At 58.1% G+C, this 15,589-nt stretch overlaps 1 protein-coding gene across 5 annotated transcripts in view; it reads left to right on the top strand.

Moving 5' to 3' along the window:
• ACTN4 (actinin alpha 4) overlaps window positions 1-15,589 on the top strand; it is a 62,298-nt gene that overhangs the window by 28,890 nt on the left and 17,819 nt on the right. For all 5 annotated transcript variants that reach the window (XM_056136189.1, XM_056136192.1, XM_056136188.1 and 2 more), the window contains exons 2-5: window positions 10,896-11,010; window positions 11,504-11,623; window positions 13,589-13,675; window positions 14,683-14,770. In XM_056136189.1, coding sequence (XP_055992164.1) covers window positions 10,896-11,010; window positions 11,504-11,623; window positions 13,589-13,675; window positions 14,683-14,770 — 410 coding nt within the window. The remainder of the gene's footprint in view (window positions 1-10,895; window positions 11,011-11,503; window positions 11,624-13,588; window positions 13,676-14,682; window positions 14,771-15,589) is intronic.

Here is a 15,589-nt window from a genome sequence, read left to right as displayed (position 1 = left end):
TACTCTCTGGCGATAGCCCTATTTTGGCGTTTCTCTTTTTAAATCCTCCCAACACTGGGTTAACGTCACCCAGCGCATGTGTCCGAGGGGTCGGAGCTGGAGTGGATATAGAGAAGGAGAGGGGATGCTTCCCCGGGGGCAGGGGGATTTCTAATAAACTGCGGGGCGTGTACTCCCCACCTACCACCCACCTACCAACCACCTACCAACCACCTAGCACCTGTGTCCTTGAGGCTCAGGGCAAGAGCAGAGCACCCTGAGCCCCACTGTTGGCATTTTGGCAAACTCCACGTTTTTAGTTGGGGGCATGGACAAATAGACAGACTGATGGACTGTTGCATTCATTCACGCTTGGCGTGCGGCCCACACACTCCTGCCTCTGAAAGCCTCGGCTGGATTCCCTGCCCAGTGCCAGCCCACACCAGGGTGGGGGCTTTACCTTGCAGAGCAGCTCACTAAGGCCCCTCCGAACCCCACATCCAAGGCCCCAGAGCATCTGTGGACCCAGCCGGGGCCCATCTTAACCCCTTGACCCGGTCCAGCAGGGAGACCCTCAAACCAGAGTCCCCAACAGGAGAGGGAAAGGGGCCACCAATCAGCGGCAAGAGGCATCAGCAGGGGACCCCTCTGCCCACAAGGCTGTAGCCTCCAGCCCTTTGTACCCTCTGCCCCATGTGGGCCCTGGGGTGACCAGAGCAGCCATTGCGCAAGTGACACGTGCCCATGACCCCTCCAAGGCCAAACTCCTGTTCCTCCAGACCAGCAAGTGTATTGTTCCCCACCCCCCCCACCCCCCATATTGGTCCCAGCTGAAGTGGGCCTTCTGGAGGCTGATCCTCTGGGTACCTGTTAGAGGTACAAGGGGCAGTGTTCTGAGGCCAGAGTCTGTCCCAGGACCATTATCTGTTGGAGAGATCCAAGTGCAAACTCTCCCCTCCCCCCTGAAACCTGAGCTCAGCCAGGAACCGCTGAAGGTAAATGGGGTTTTGTGGCTCCAGCACTCCCCTCTCCAGGGGAAGGGCCTCCTGTGCCCGATCATTTCACAGCCGAATGCCAGCCGGGGCCAGAGAAGGCGGGGGCCAGGGTCCTGGCCGCCACCACTGCCCTGATTTCAACCCTGCCTTTGTGGAGTGGAAGTTTTCTCCTTTCCAGGGAGAGATTTCAAGGTCAGCCTCCGCGCGGGCCTCTCTCTGGGTCCCCTGCACCCGCCTGCCCCTGTTGCCCCGTCCTCTCTCTCCCTGAGTCTGGGGGCATACAGGCTGTGCCCCTGGGGAAGGCCTCGCATCTCATGGGGGCTGTCCGCAGCGCAGTGGTTTGGTTCGTCGGTTGGTTGTCATGTCTGGGATCATCCCAGAGAAGCTGGGTGAGAGCAAAGGCGAGCTCAGATGGGAGCGCCTCCATCCTCTGGCCGGCCTGTGCTCTGCTGCTCGCAGCACCCTGGGCCCAGTCTCGAGGGACAGGTTCTGCCCTGGCGGGGCTCAGATCCCTCCCTCCTCGAGCGAATGAAGGGTTAGAATGGTGGGTGGGTGGTGGTGGGGTGGGGGGCGGTCCCCCAGCCTGGCTTTGTGTCAGACTCACCTAGGGAGCCTAGTCAGATGTCATCACTCAGCATCCACCGTCAGGGAATCTTATTCATCTGATCTTGGGATGAAAGTCCCCTCCCTCTCCAGCCCTGATGCAGAGAATCAAATCTCGGACCTCACACTTGTGAGAACGGGCTCTCCTGCTGAGCTATGTTTCTCGCCTTAGACATTTTATCTATTTGGGCAGGGTGGGCACACCTGACAGTGCTCAGGGCTTGCCGCTGGTTCTCTGCGCAGGGATCACTTCTGGCAGGCTCAGGACCATATGGGGTTCTGGGGATCAAACCTGAGTCAGACACATGCAAAGCAAACGCTCGACCTGCTGTATTATTGCTCTAGTCCTGGAGTCAGACATTTCAAGAGTGCCTAGACCCCATATGTTAGTTCATTGGCTTTTCAACAGGACACAAAAGTCAATGCAGGAAGGAATCATCTTTTCAGAAGATAAGAGCTGAGGCAGTTGGATGTCCACAGGCAGAGAGCGGAGTTGTGTCTCTACCTCACAGATGCACAACCATTTCCAACGACCTGCTTCATGGGAAACTGAGAATTATTAAGAGTGAACACCGTGAAACTTAGAAAAATACCAGCACAAATCTTAGGACCTCAGATTAGGCAGTGTTTTTCTGTTTTCTTTTCTTTTCTGTATTTGGACCATACCCAGTGGCACGCAGCCTTACTCCTGGCTCTATGCTCAGGAATCACTCCTGACTGGGCTTGGGATGATTAATAGGTCAAATTAAGTGTTGTAGTCATTCAGTGGGATGCTGGGTATCAAACCCAGGTTGGCTGTATGCAAGGCAAGTGTCTTTCCTGCTGTCCTATCCTTCCTAACCCCGCTAAATATGTTACAAATTTGTGTGCGGTGGTGGTTGTGGTGGTGGTTGCTGGGACTGAGCGTAGGTCCTTCACATGCAGGGCTCCGGGTCACAGCCCCAACCTCAATAACTTCTTTTATTTTGCTTCTAAGAAAGCCCAAAGATAGCCCTGAGGATGAGAGAGGATATTTGCAAATTGTGTCTGATGAAGGCCAAAGTGTCTCGAATACACGAAGAACCTTTACATGGCAATGCAAAGACTGAGTTGGAAAAAGGGCAAAGGGTGAGACGGGACATATCTCTGGTGGAGTTATCCACCGGGTGATCATGCCATGCTGCCTCATGAGCACAAGGGTGTTGGCAGCCTATAGCCACCCTGTACCCGTGACGTATTCGATATGCCAAACACAGTAACAAGTGTCACAACGGAGACGTTACTGGGCACGCTCGAGTAGATCAATGAACAACAGGAGGACAGTGACAGTGACAGCCACCTCACGCCAGTCATGCAGGCTGTCAGAGGAGCAGCGGATAGTCCCAAGTGTTGACAGAGTAGAGGAACCAGAGCCCTGATGTGTTGCCATTGGGAATGTCATGTGGTGCAGCCTCTCCAGGAAGCAGGCTCAGAGTTCCTCGAGTGCCTGCATGTAGAATTGCCACAAGCCCCAGTCACACTGCCAGGCATAGACCCAAGAGGACAGGAAACAGCCACACGCAAGCACCCTCGGACTCTCCGTGGTAGCTCTGTCCAAAGGCGGATCCGAAGTGCTCATCTGCCTTTGGGTTAGCGGACAGATGAGTAAGTGTTGTAGCCACCCCATGAGATAGTCTTCAGACGAAACAGGCTGAAGTACTGGCACAGGCTAAGTGTGGCTGGACCTGAAAAACAGTAATGAGGGGCTGGAGAGAGAGGAGAGGGGAGGGGTGGAGAGGACAGGAGAGGAGAGTACGGTGGGTAGGGCGCTGGCCTTGCACATGGCAGAACCTGGTGTGTGATCTGTGGCACCACCTAATGGTCTCTTGAGCCCACCATGAGTGATGCCCGAGCACAGAGCCAGGAATAAAACCCTGAGCACAGCCAGGTGTGGCCCCCAAACCAAAACAAACCCCAAAGCCAAGCATGAATGAAAAGTCTAGACATGCTCCAGAATGTCTGGATGTCTCATCTGTGTGAAATGTCCAGATTAGGTCAGTTCAGGGGCCGGAGCACAATCACGCCTTGCAGGGTGTCAACCTAGGTTTGATCCCTTGCCCCCATGTCGTCCCCTGTATATTCCTACCAGGAGCACTCCTGGAGCAGTGCTCCCAGTACTGCTAGCGGGCTCTCCGGGATCTGGGGTGGACTGGGGGCTGTCCCAGGGTCATCCTGTTGAATCCTGAACATACAGCTAGGTGTGGCCCAGAAAACCAAAACCAAGCGAACAAAAAACCCCAGAATAGGTCAGTTAACAGAAATAGAAAGTAATTTGATGGTTCCCTGACACTTTGGGGAGGGGGTGTGGATGGGATTGATGGAAATCTTCTGGAATACATCTCGAATGGTAGTTGCAAATGTTACAAATATACTAAAACTCAGGGTGGTACTCGGGGGACATTGAGGTGCTGGGGCGGCCATCCTGAGCCTCCTCCATGAAAAACATCAGCCCATTGAGCGCTCTCTCCTTCATACTTTGAAGAAGTGAAAAAGTTTTCAGGAGGCGGGTGTGCTTTTTACTGTTTTGTGCTCAGGAAACTCCTAGAGAACTTACGGGACCATATGGGGTGCCAGGGATCAAGCCTGAATCAGCTACATGCAAAAGCGAGTGCCTTACCCGCTGTTCTATTGCTCCAATCCGAAATCAGTGAATTTCATGTTACAAGAATTAGTGAAAAATACTGATTGCCCAAACTCTGCATGCACTTCAGAAGGATATACAGGGTGCCTGCCTAGCCCACTTGGCTTCTGCATTCTACTTTATTTTTTTTATCTTTTTACCTTTTTAAAATTAAAAAAAAAAATAAACCACTGTGAGATGTATGGTTACAAAGTTGTTCATGATTGGGTTTTGATCATACATGGAACAAAAGGGTACATCCCACCACCAATGTCCCAGTGTCCCTTCTTCTACCCCCACCCCCAGTCTGCCCCAGTTTGCCTATATGGCAGGTACTCTCTCTCTCTCTCTCTAGTTCTATTTCCTTTTGGGTGTTATGCTTTGCAATACAGGTACTGAAAGGTTATCATGTATATCCCTTTACCTACTTTCCTCACACCCCTTTATCTACATCAGCATTCAGTTCTTGTCCAGAGCGATCATTTGCAACCGTCATTGTCTTAGTGTTCCCTTCTCTATCCTAACTACCTCCCCCCCCTCCCCCCACCACACACACACACACACACATACAGAGCTTCCAACCATGGGCCGGTCCTCCTGGCCCTCATTTCTACTATCTTTGGGTATTAGTCTCATACTTTTTTTTTTCTCTTTTTGGATCACACCCAGCAATGCACAGGTGTTACTCCTGGCCTTTGCACTGAGGAATTCCTCCTGGTGGTGCTCAGGGGACCATATGGGATGCTGGGAATTGAACCCGGGTTGGCCGCGTGCAAGGCAAACGCCCTATCCACTGTGCTATTGCTCCAGCCACTTTTTTTTTTAAATCCCACAAATGAGTGCCGTCATTCTATGTCTTTCCCTCTCCTGATTCATTTCACTCAGCATGATACCCTCCATGAACATCCGTTTATAAGCAAACTTCCTGGCTTTAGTCTTCCTGGTGGCCATGTATTATTCCACTGTGTAGATGTACCATAGTTTCTTTATCCAGATGTCTGACATTCGGGTTGTTTCCAGATTTTGGCTATGTGTTCTGAGTCATTATTGCTGTGTAAGAACTTGACTCCAAGCACAGTTGTGGTTAAAAAGTATCTCCCCTGCCAAAAATAAAAAGCGGTGGGGGAGGGGGGAGATTTTCCACAAGGCAGTTGAAATGTGTCACTGGGTTTGCCAACCTCTGGGCTTGAAGGAGCTGTGTGAGCAATAAGAACAAAACCAAATCATACTCCTCCACCCGCCTAGTTGTGGGGTTTGGCTGTATCCCCCACGGCGGCAGAGGGAGCCCCAGAACTGCTCTCAGGGCTGAAGGGCACAGGGGAGGCAGCCGTGGTCAGACCCTCTCTGTCCCCGCCTCTGCTGTCTGCCCCACTGCAGTGGGCTCCTTGCCTGCGTCAGGACTGTCTCCTTCATTACCCAGAGAACCTGGCCAGCATGTAGACCAGGGGAGTGTGTTTCTTGAGGTCAAGTACAATTCTGAGCTTCTGTCATTGCCTTAAACTCATAGGTCCAGCCCTGCAAGTAGCTGGGGACCCGCTGTCTATTCCTTACTCTTCTGCCCCCATGACATACCCAGTGATGCTCAAGGGGGTTACTCCTGGCTCTGCACTCAGGAATCTCTCCTGGAGGTGCTTGAGAGAACCTATGGGGTGCCAGGGGTTGAACCCAGATTGGTCGTGTGCAAGGCAAGTGCCTTTCCCACTGTGCTGTCGCTCTGGCCCTACCACCCCAGCTCCTTGACCTCTCTCTAGCTAACCCTGTGCTGCTAGGAGGCTCTCTGGGACCTGGAGTGGTATCGGGTCTGCCCCAGGGTCATCCTGGTGAACCCTGTATGCCATCCTTGTCCTCCATGAGGATGCCAGCTGTGCGAGGTGGGATCAGGTCCTGCCTAGGAGGGAGATGCTCTCAGGGGCAGAGACCACCACTCCTGCCAGCCCGGGCCTGAGAAGGTCCTTGTGCAGGTGTTCCTGGGGAAGCTTTGCCCTCCACAACCAGTGAAGCGCCAGGCGGCAACTCTGATTGGCCGAGGTGGGCCTGCGGTTCCCGGGAGCAGGTTTCTGGCGATGCCCGCAGGCCCGTTGGAAATCTCGGTGCCGCCATAGTTACACCTCAGCTCCTACAGGGGAAATGGGAGGCTTTTTCACATAGGCTGAGAAAACGCCGAATAAGGCCAGGCCAGGGCACAAGAGAGAGTCTACATTTCCCCGTAATTGCTGTCAAATTAGGTCATGGGGTGGGGGGTAAGGGTTTGGGTCCTGGGTGCTTGACGCTTGTCTGTGGCTGAAGAACTCCTGTCCAGAGGGCCTCTGCATTACTAAGTTGGGTTGTGTCAGTGCTGGTGGGCTATCTCCTCTCATTGTGGCTCCTGGGTGTGTGTGTGTGTGTGTGTGTGTGTGTGTGTGTGTGTGTTTAAATCTCCTTATCAGTTCACAAAAAGCCTTGGGTCTCCAAAGCCCTGCTCCCTGTATTCCAAGCACTGGTGCATGCAGGGCGGGTGGGGTGGCTGAGTTGCTGCACGGGCTTGATCCCCAGCTCTGCAAGTCCCCTCGAGCACTGGGCCTGGGAGCAGCTCCTTTGCACCACCGGGTGTGGCCCCCAAGCAGCGTCCAGACTCTGGTCCTGAGACCCCACAGACTCTGGAAAGACCTGTGCAGATGTTGCCAGGGAGGTCATCAGCCTTTCCACCTGGGCCCCCCCGGTGACCTGATTCCAGCAGGCTTTGCCTCTGGGCCCTGAAAGCGCCTTTATAGTCTTGCGAAGTGCAGGGGCCAGGGGAGCGGTCTCTGCTTTCAGGCCTGTAAAGCTGCCCGGCAGATGGGTGATAGGGCAGGTACGTTCCGAAGAATAAATAGCGGTCGCTCCCCTTGTCTCAGTCCCGATGGGCATCCTGGGGACCTGCGGACCCGGAGCATGGGCAGCGTCCGAGGTCCCCGCACGCCAGGGGGGAGTTCGGCCACTGCGGCAGCGCCCTCCTCCTCCTCTTCTTCCTCCTCCTCTTCCAAGCAGCCGACACCCCCGCGGAGCAGCAAACCCAGCACGGTACTACAGAGTCAGGGTCCGGGCCCTGAGAACGCCCAGGTCTCTCAAGGAGCCCTCGGGGTGGGGAGTTCACTGTGGCCAGTTCCACTCAGCTCTGGCCTGGGCAGGGCAAAGGCAGCCAGTGACCTCCCACCCGACGGTGGGCACGCAGGCAGGGTGGAGGGCGGAGAGGCGGCAGAGGGCCCCCAGCATTCTGCGCCCAAGTCTTGCCAAGTGGGCCATACAGCGGGGGCCACAGGTGTGCCGGTGCCACGTGGTCTGGCCACCCCCCCAGGGCCCGTGCAGGTCGTCTAAGTTGAGTGACCGACCTGCCTCCTCCACTCTGCTTGTGCCAGTGGGCTCCCGGCTCCCAGCAGGCCTCCGCACCGCCCCCTCAGCGCAGGCTCCATGTGATGGAGGGTCCATGACGGAGGGTCCCTGTGGGTCACCATGGGTTGTCGACTCTGCAGGGGCTGCCCCGACAGTGGCCGGCAGTGGACTCACCTCTGGGCCGGGGAGGGAGGCTCCATGAAAGGCTCATTAAAGCCCATTGCACTGCATTCCTGGCCGCTGAGGTCACCTCCCGAACAATATCCATCCTTCATTCATCCAGCCACCCCACATCCGGCGCCCGGGAGGGGTCCCTGCGACACAGGAAGGGCTTTATGGCCCGCGGTGAGTGGGCGCCCCTCCCCCACGTGCCCAGTGACAAGGCAGAAACAGCTCTGGGGCCCCTCCAGAGTCACAGGGCGTGGTGTCGGCCATGGGTCCCCAACACCCCCAACGAGGCCCCAGTGAGGCCTCCCATCCCCTGAGCTATTTCAGGCTTTAGGGGTGAGCGGGCTGTGGGCTCTCAGCCACGGGTTTTCCTTGGAGCACCGAGCCGCCTGGACCTCCTTCCTTCTCTACCCTGGGCACTGGCTGGCCTCTGGGGACACACGTGTGGCCAGCCTTGCTTCCTGAGAGCACTTCTGGTGGGGGGACCTTGGTGGGGGGGGGGCGTCCGTACCATCCCTCAGGCCCCAGGTTTGCTCTCTTAGCCTCAACATACTGGTCAAGGCCCTCGGCCACCCCTTGCCTCAGTTTCTTCCCCTGCAGGAGAGGGCTGCGGTGATGGGGCTATTTGTCCCCTCCTGCACTCCCCACCCCACCCTGTGATGGCTCCCTGTGGGTTCCACCCAGGAATGGGGCTTGTCAGGTCCATGATCAAGTTCCTCTGGGGGTTTTCAGGACCCAGTCAGTGCCCCTACCCCAGTCCCCCTAAGATTCACTCTGGACAATGAAAGCTCCGTGCTCTGGGCTCACCCCGTCTATAGAAGGTCAGTGCCCTGAACTCTCCGGGCAGTCCCCCCTCCCCCGCCACCTCCCAGGGGCACCCTGCCCTCCTCTTCCTGCTGGCCATCGTGGTCCCGAGCCTCGCAGGGCCCTGGCCTGTACCAGGTCTCCGCAGAGAGAGAGAGAGAGAGAGAGAGAGAGAGAGAGAGAGAGAGAGAGAGAGAGAGAGGCGCACCCTTGGGAACTTTTGAGCCCCAGCAGGACCCATCCTCCCCTCCCCCCTGTGCTCCCAGCATGGGGCTCACCCCTTTCCTGAGTGGGGGGGGAGGGAGGGAGGGGAGCAGTGAGTGTAGGGCTGGACCCTGGTTGGGGCTGTAGGACTGTGACAGCGCCTGGGTCGTGCCCAACTGCCCAGCTGTGCTCACAGGGGGCTGTGGGGGGGGGTGTGGGCACGGTGGGCAGGTACCACCAGTCACACTGGGCCTGGCAGCTGGGACTGGGAGCCCCACCTGGGGCACCATAAGTCTACGAGAGCCCATCCATGGGTGGCCGGGTTCCTGCTCTCTCCACTTTATGTCCCCCACGAGCTCCACCTCCCCACCCCCAACTATCCCCCCGGCCCTGGGCCCACTGGTTCCCAAGGGTGATGAGTCTCTGTGAAGAAGCACAGGGCAGCAAGACCTGGGGTGAGGGCGCCACAGCAAGGTGCTCTCTGGGCAGACAGACAGACAGACACACACTCTCTCTCACACACACGCACACACACAAGTGCAGGGGTGAGTCTCCATGGGTGCCTCCCACCGCTACTGTCCTGCCCTCTAGCTTGCCCAGGGTGGCCCCGTGGCAGGGGTGAGATCAGGGGTGGGCTCTGGGCACCCAGTCAAGAACTCTTGTTCACTCTTTGAGATGGGCATGTGCCTGTGTGTGTGTCTCTGCATCTGTGTTTGTGTCTCTGCATCTGTGTCTTGTGTTTGCGTGTGTGTGTGCCTGTGCATGTATGTTTGTGTGTGCTATGTACAGTTGTGTGTGTGCACATCTGTGTGCATTTGTGTGCTTTTGTGTGTCTGCGCATGCTTGTGTGTGTGTATGCATCTGTTCATCTGTCTGTTTTTGTGTGTTTGTGCGTGTCTGTGTGCGTGTGTATATGTGTCTGTGTGCATGTTTCTGTGTGTACCTGTCTGTGCACGCATGCTCCTCTATATAAGTCTGTGTGTACGTCTGTGTGTCTGTGTCTGTGTGTCTCACAGATGGGTTCCTCTGTTGGCACTGGCGGGTGGGAGTGACCTCATCTGCCTTCAGTTACCCCCCCCCCCCCCCCCCCCCGCCACCCTGTGTGTGTGGGTTTGGAAGGAGACCCAGACTGGCCCGTGCTAATGAGGGGACTCCTTTGTCCCCAAGGCGTCTCCTGTTGAGTCCCTGAATGAGCAGGATGGCGACAGTTGTCACAACACATGGTGTTTGGCCAAGGCCCCCTGGAAGCCCCCCACCCCATCCCCCACAGCTCCGCCTGGGCTCCCGCCCCGGGCCTGGGGAGGCTCATGCTCCTTCCTGCTGCGGGCCGGCGTCTACGCTGCCCTCTGTGAAGCGAGGGCGGTGCCCTGAGAGAGCCGTGCGGGCGGTCCCAGAGCTGCTTTAGGCGGGAGACCCCAGGAGGCGCCCGGGCACGTCCTGCTAACTGATGTGACTTGGGCCCCTGGTGTGACGTGGGTGACAAGCCCCAGCCAGCAGGGCCGGGCGCCGAGGCCCTTGTGGGTCTGTGTTTGGGCTCGTGGTTGGGGCGTTGTGTCTCTCACCTTCTGGTGCCCGCGCACACCTGGGCACCTCAGAAACTCTCCCAAGGATTGATGGGGCTATTGAGTGGGTGGGCTGCAGGTGACACAGGGAGCATGGTGCGGTCAATGTTCTCTAGAGTCAGCCGCCAGCTAATAGGGCAGGTCAGAGGCCTTCCAGAAGCGCCTCCAGCTTCTGGGGCCACTGGGAACTTGATGGGGCCGGCCCATGGGAAACTCGAGTTTGTGGGTGGCCGTTGGCTCCCGCCCACTTTCAGCCACGTCCAGCACTGTTCGCACTCCTGCTGAGGGATCTGAGAGGATGTTGGTGCTCTGGGAGTGGGGCTGAGGCTTGGGGCGGGCCAGCTGCACCCCCCCCCCCCCCAGGAGCCTGGGCTCACACAGGCCGCCTGGCAGGGCCGTGATGGGGACACTGGCTCTGGGGTTGACAGGCCGGGGTGCCCCTCCCAACTCCTGCTTCTCTCCCATGGGGCGGCCTGCTGGCACCTCACCTCCTCAGATCCTCCTGGGTGCGTGGCCACCCAGGGTGAGGCCTTGAGGGGGTCAGTCTCGGTTCATCCCTGACCCCTCCCCGGCCACTTGTGCTCTGACCCCCAGACCTTCACTGCCTGGTGCAACTCCCACCTGCGGAAGGCGGGCACGCAGATCGAGAACATCGACGAGGATTTCCGCGATGGTCTGAAGCTCATGCTCCTGCTGGAGGTCATCTCGGGTGAGTGCCTGCGCCGGGCCTGGCGGGCGGGGTGGCAGCTGGATCCCTCACGCACCTCTCCCCCGAGGGGTCCTTCATACTCCTCTCCCCCACGGGGTCCCTTACACTCCCCCCACCCCACCCCACTGGGTTCTTCACACTCCTCTCTTCCCCCTGCTGCGGAGTTCCTCACACTCTTCTCTCTCTCTCTCTCTCTCTCTCTCCCTCCCTCTCCCTCTCTCACTCCCTTTTTCTCTCTCTCACTCTCTAACTCTTTTTCACTCTCACTCTCATTCTCTTTCACATACTCTCTCACTCTCACTCTTTCATCTCTCACTCATTCTCTCGCTCTCACTCACTTCTTCACTCTCTTACTCTTTCTTGTTCACTCTCTCCCTCTCTTTCACTCTCTCACTCTCTCATTCTCTCTCTCACACACACACTCTCTCGCTCGCTCGCTCTCGCTCTCACTCATGCTCTCTCTCTTTTTCTCTCTGCCCTGCGCGGCTCACAGGGGAGCGGCTGCCTAAGCCGGAGCGGGGCAAGATGCGGGTGCACAAGATCAACAACGTGAATAAGGCCCTGGACTTCATCGCCAGCAAGGGCGTCAAGCTCGTCTCCATCGGCGCTGAAGGTGAGCGGGGCTGGGCTGCTGGCCGCAGGCTGTGTTGATGCCGAGAGCTTGGGCTGCCAGCCCCTGGGGCCTGCTCTACAATGACCCTGAGATTGCTGCTGAGGGGACATAGAGTTCATAGCCCCCCAGCTGCCCCCTCCCCAGTAGCTCAGACCCTAGGCAACCGACTTCTCTGCAGGGGGCAGTTGGCGGTGGCTTGTACCACAAGGGCACGGGGACACTCACATGCCCCCGAGACCACCCCAGCTGTGGAGGTTGGGGGCAGGGGAAAGAGACTGAGGTGTGCTGCGAGTCTTGGGCTCAGAGAGAGGCCAGGTGGCCCGGGTGGGATTCTGACCCTGCTGGTATCCCTGTGCCTGTGGGCAGCCCAGGCCCTCCACGTCCTCCCGGTGGAGCTCAGAGCTGTGGGTGCCCAGTGCTTCCAGTTAGTCCTTCAGTGTTTGGCTTTTGGAACAATCAGGGAAGTGTCCCCGCGCCTGGCTGGGCTCATGCTGTCCCAGCCCTTAGGAAAACAGAACAAGTCATTTCCGTGAGCCACGGGCCTTGGCGTGGGGCTCGCCGGGACCAGCCGCTGGGCTAGAATGTGGGTGCGAAGTGGTGAGGCTCCACCCCTGCCGGGGCCTCAGTGGGAGGGGTGCTGAGTTTTTGGTTTTGGGGCCGCCCCTGGTGGTGTTTGGGACATAACTCCTGGCGGTGCACCAGGGACCATATGGGATGTCAGAGATTGAACCCAGGTCGGCCACATGCAAGGCAAATGTCCTCCCTGCTGTACGATTTCTCTGGCCCATGATTTTTTTTTTTTCTTTTTGGGTCACACCCAGCAATGCTCAGGGGTTATTCCTGCCTCTGCACTCAGGAATTACTCCTGGTGGTGCTCGGGGGACCATATGGGATGCTGGGAATCGAACCAGGGTCAGCTGCATGCAAGGCAAACGCCCTGCCAACTGTGCTATAGCTTCAGCCCCTGAATTTTTTTCTTTTTTGCTTTTGGGGTCACACTCAGCGATGCTCAGGGGTTACTCCTGGCTCTGCACTCAGGAACCACTCCCGGCGGTACTCGGGGGACCGACCATATGGGACGCTGGGAATTGAACCCAGGTCGGCCGCGTGAAAGACAAACGCCCTACCCTGTGCTATCACTCCAGCCCGATTTTTGTTTTTTAATGAAATCACCAGACCCAGGCAGGACTTGAGCTACTCCTAAGGGTTCCCGCGCCACCTCCACCCTCACAGCTCCCTTGGGACCAGCTCAGGCTGGGAAGCAGCTGGTGCTGCTATGGGGGTGTCTCCTCCTGGGAGTTGCTGCGGGCCCCGTGCCCCTCAGCAGGGGTGGACCAAGGCTCCTCCCACGTGGCTCCCTCTTGCCTCACTCACATGGCTGGAAGCTTCCCCACCCGTGGGCTGTGTCCCTCGACCGGGCTCTGCCTTCTCAGGATTGGGGTGGTGGGGGTGTGGTGGTCATGCGGTAGGACAGTGAGCAAGTTACCAACCCAGCCCCAAACTAGGAGTCAGGCGCAGCCGTCTGAGGGGGCACCTGGGGCTGGTGAACGGAGTGGGGCCACGCGGCCAGGAAGAGCCAGCACATCTTAGGTATATTCCCAAGTGGCCCCACAACTGCTGTTTTAGGTAGATTGTGGGGCTGGGGGGTGTGTCCAGTTCTAGGGACAGTGACGGTGGATCAGGCAGAGGTGGCTGCGGAGGGTGGGGGAAGAGGACTGGGCTCAGGGGGGATCTTGGGGGACTCCCTGGTGTGGGCATGAGGGGCTGTGAACAGAGGGTGGGGACGCACCCGGGGTGACCACCAGGAGCCGCCCAGGTGTGCGGGGCGGGGGTGGGGTGGGGCTTGGCAGGGGGTTTTCAGGCATGACTCTGGGGGTTCCGGGCACTTCAGCGGGGCTCACAGCGTCCTGCCTGAGGGGTCTGGCACTGGACATCATGTGCCCTCTGTGCCCGCCCTGCCTGCAGAGATTGTCGATGGCAACGCCAAGATGACGCTGGGCATGATCTGGACCATCATCCTCAGGTTCGCCATCCAGGACATCTCGGTGGAAGGTGAGGGCAAGGGGCAGCTGGGCTGGGGCGGCACCGGGGGGGCCTGTCCACCCTGGGGCCTTCGCCTCGGTGGACTGGGGACCAGGCAGTGACCAGGAGACGGGGGCGGGGAGACTTCCTGGGTCCCTCCCTCGCTGCCCCCAGGAGCCGAGGCCAGATGGGAGGGGAGACCCATGGGTGCAATGGGTGCTCATGCCCAGGGCTGGTTCTTTGCTCTGTCTGGGAGAGGCACCCTGGGAAGTTCCAGGCCTGGCCATTGTGGCGGTGTTGTCTCGTGGCCACTTTCCCGGCATCCCCCAGGCGGGCAGTGTCTTGGGCTGGGTGTGCAGGCCGGAGCCCAGAGCTGCAGTCGCCTATCGGAGGTGGTGTGTGTGTGTGTGTGAGGGGGGGTCACCTATCGGGGGGTGGGATTGTGGGATTGTGTGTGTATATGTGTCAGAGCTAGGAGCTGCAGTCACCTATCGGGGGGTGGGATTGTGGGATTGTGTGTGTATATGTGTCAGAGCTAGGAGCTGCAGTCACCTATCGGGGGGTGTGTGTGTGTATGTGTGTGTGTGGTCACCTTTCCGGGGTGGTGGGGGTGGTGTATGTGTGTGTGTGTCTCAGAGCCGGGGATTGTGTGTGTATGTGTGTCAGAGCTGGGAGCTGCAGTCACCTATCGGTGACACAGCATCCCTGCTGTGTCCTCCCGGGTCCGGCATGAAGGCAGGCTGTGTGTGTGTGTGTGTGTGTGTGTGTGTGTGTGTGTGTGTGTGTATCTGTGTGTGTGTCTCGGAGCTGGTGATTGTGTGTGTGCGTGTCAGAGCTGGGAGCTGCAGTCACCTATCCTGTCTGTGTGTGTGTGGATCCAGAACCGGGAGCTGCAGTCTCCTATCGGGGATGGGTATGGTGGGGGAGGTGTGTGTGTGTTGGGGGACACTGCTGTCCTGCTGCTACCCCCTGCCCCCCACCCTTGGCGGGTTCCAAGTGGCAGGCCTATGTACCAGGCTGATGTGTGTCTTCTGCAGAGACCTCCGCCAAGGAAGGGCTTCTCCTGTGGTGTCAGAGGAAGACAGCCCCATACAAGAACGTCAACGTCCAGAACTTCCACATCAGGTGTGTCCCTGCTGTGTCCTCCTGGGGCCAGCGTGAAAGCGGGGCTGAGGCAGCCCAGTATAGCCATGAAGCTCGGCCTTTGGCCGGGCTGCCCTAAGTTGCTAGTGAATCTGGTGTTTGGGGGATGAGGGTGTCTGTCCTCTCTGCTGAGGGCATCACGGAGCAGAGACTTGAGGTGCCCTTGGGTCCCGGGTATGACTGGAGAGGGGCCAGGGTTTGGGGAAGGGACTGGAGGCCTGGTTGAATCTCACCTGGCAGAGCCTTGGTGTCCTGGGGGACAGCAGGCCTTGGTGGCACACTGGGGTGAGGACCAGGGTCTTGGGGTACACAGATACACCACTGTGGCTCTGCTCCCCAGGTACAGATCTGGACTCCAGGGCCAGTGCCATGAGCACCTATCCATCCTTCCCTCCCTCCCTCCCTCCCTCCCTCCCTCCCTCCGCCCCTCCCTCTCTTCCTCCCTCTCTTCCCTCCCTCCCTCCCTCCCTCCTTTCCTCCCTCACTTCCTGCCTTTCTCCCTCTCTCCCTCTCTTCCTCCCAGCAGTGCTCAGGGCTTGCTCCTGGCTCTGGCTCTGCACTCTGGGATCACTCTTGCAGATTCAGGGGGCCATATGGGGTGCTGGGGATTGAACCAGGCTTGGTCTCGTGCAAGGCAAAAGCCCTCCCTGCTATTAGTTCTCTAGCCCCATCTTTTTTGTTTTGTTGTTGATCCTGGGGGTGGAACCCAAGACCTCACAGCTCAGTGGGCTAGGTCCCTGGCCATCAGACATCGTGGCCTTTTCTTGCAATAAACTTGACCCTCAAGTGTGTGTGTGTGTG

This window comes from Sorex fumeus, unplaced genomic scaffold (assembly GCF_029834395.1).
Source record: "Sorex fumeus unplaced genomic scaffold, SorFum_2.1 ptg000122l, whole genome shotgun sequence".
Classification (NCBI taxonomy): Eukaryota; Metazoa; Chordata; class Mammalia; order Eulipotyphla; family Soricidae; genus Sorex; species Sorex fumeus.
Note: the sequence above shows the minus strand (reverse complement) of the source record. Positions and strands in the feature narration are given on the sequence as shown.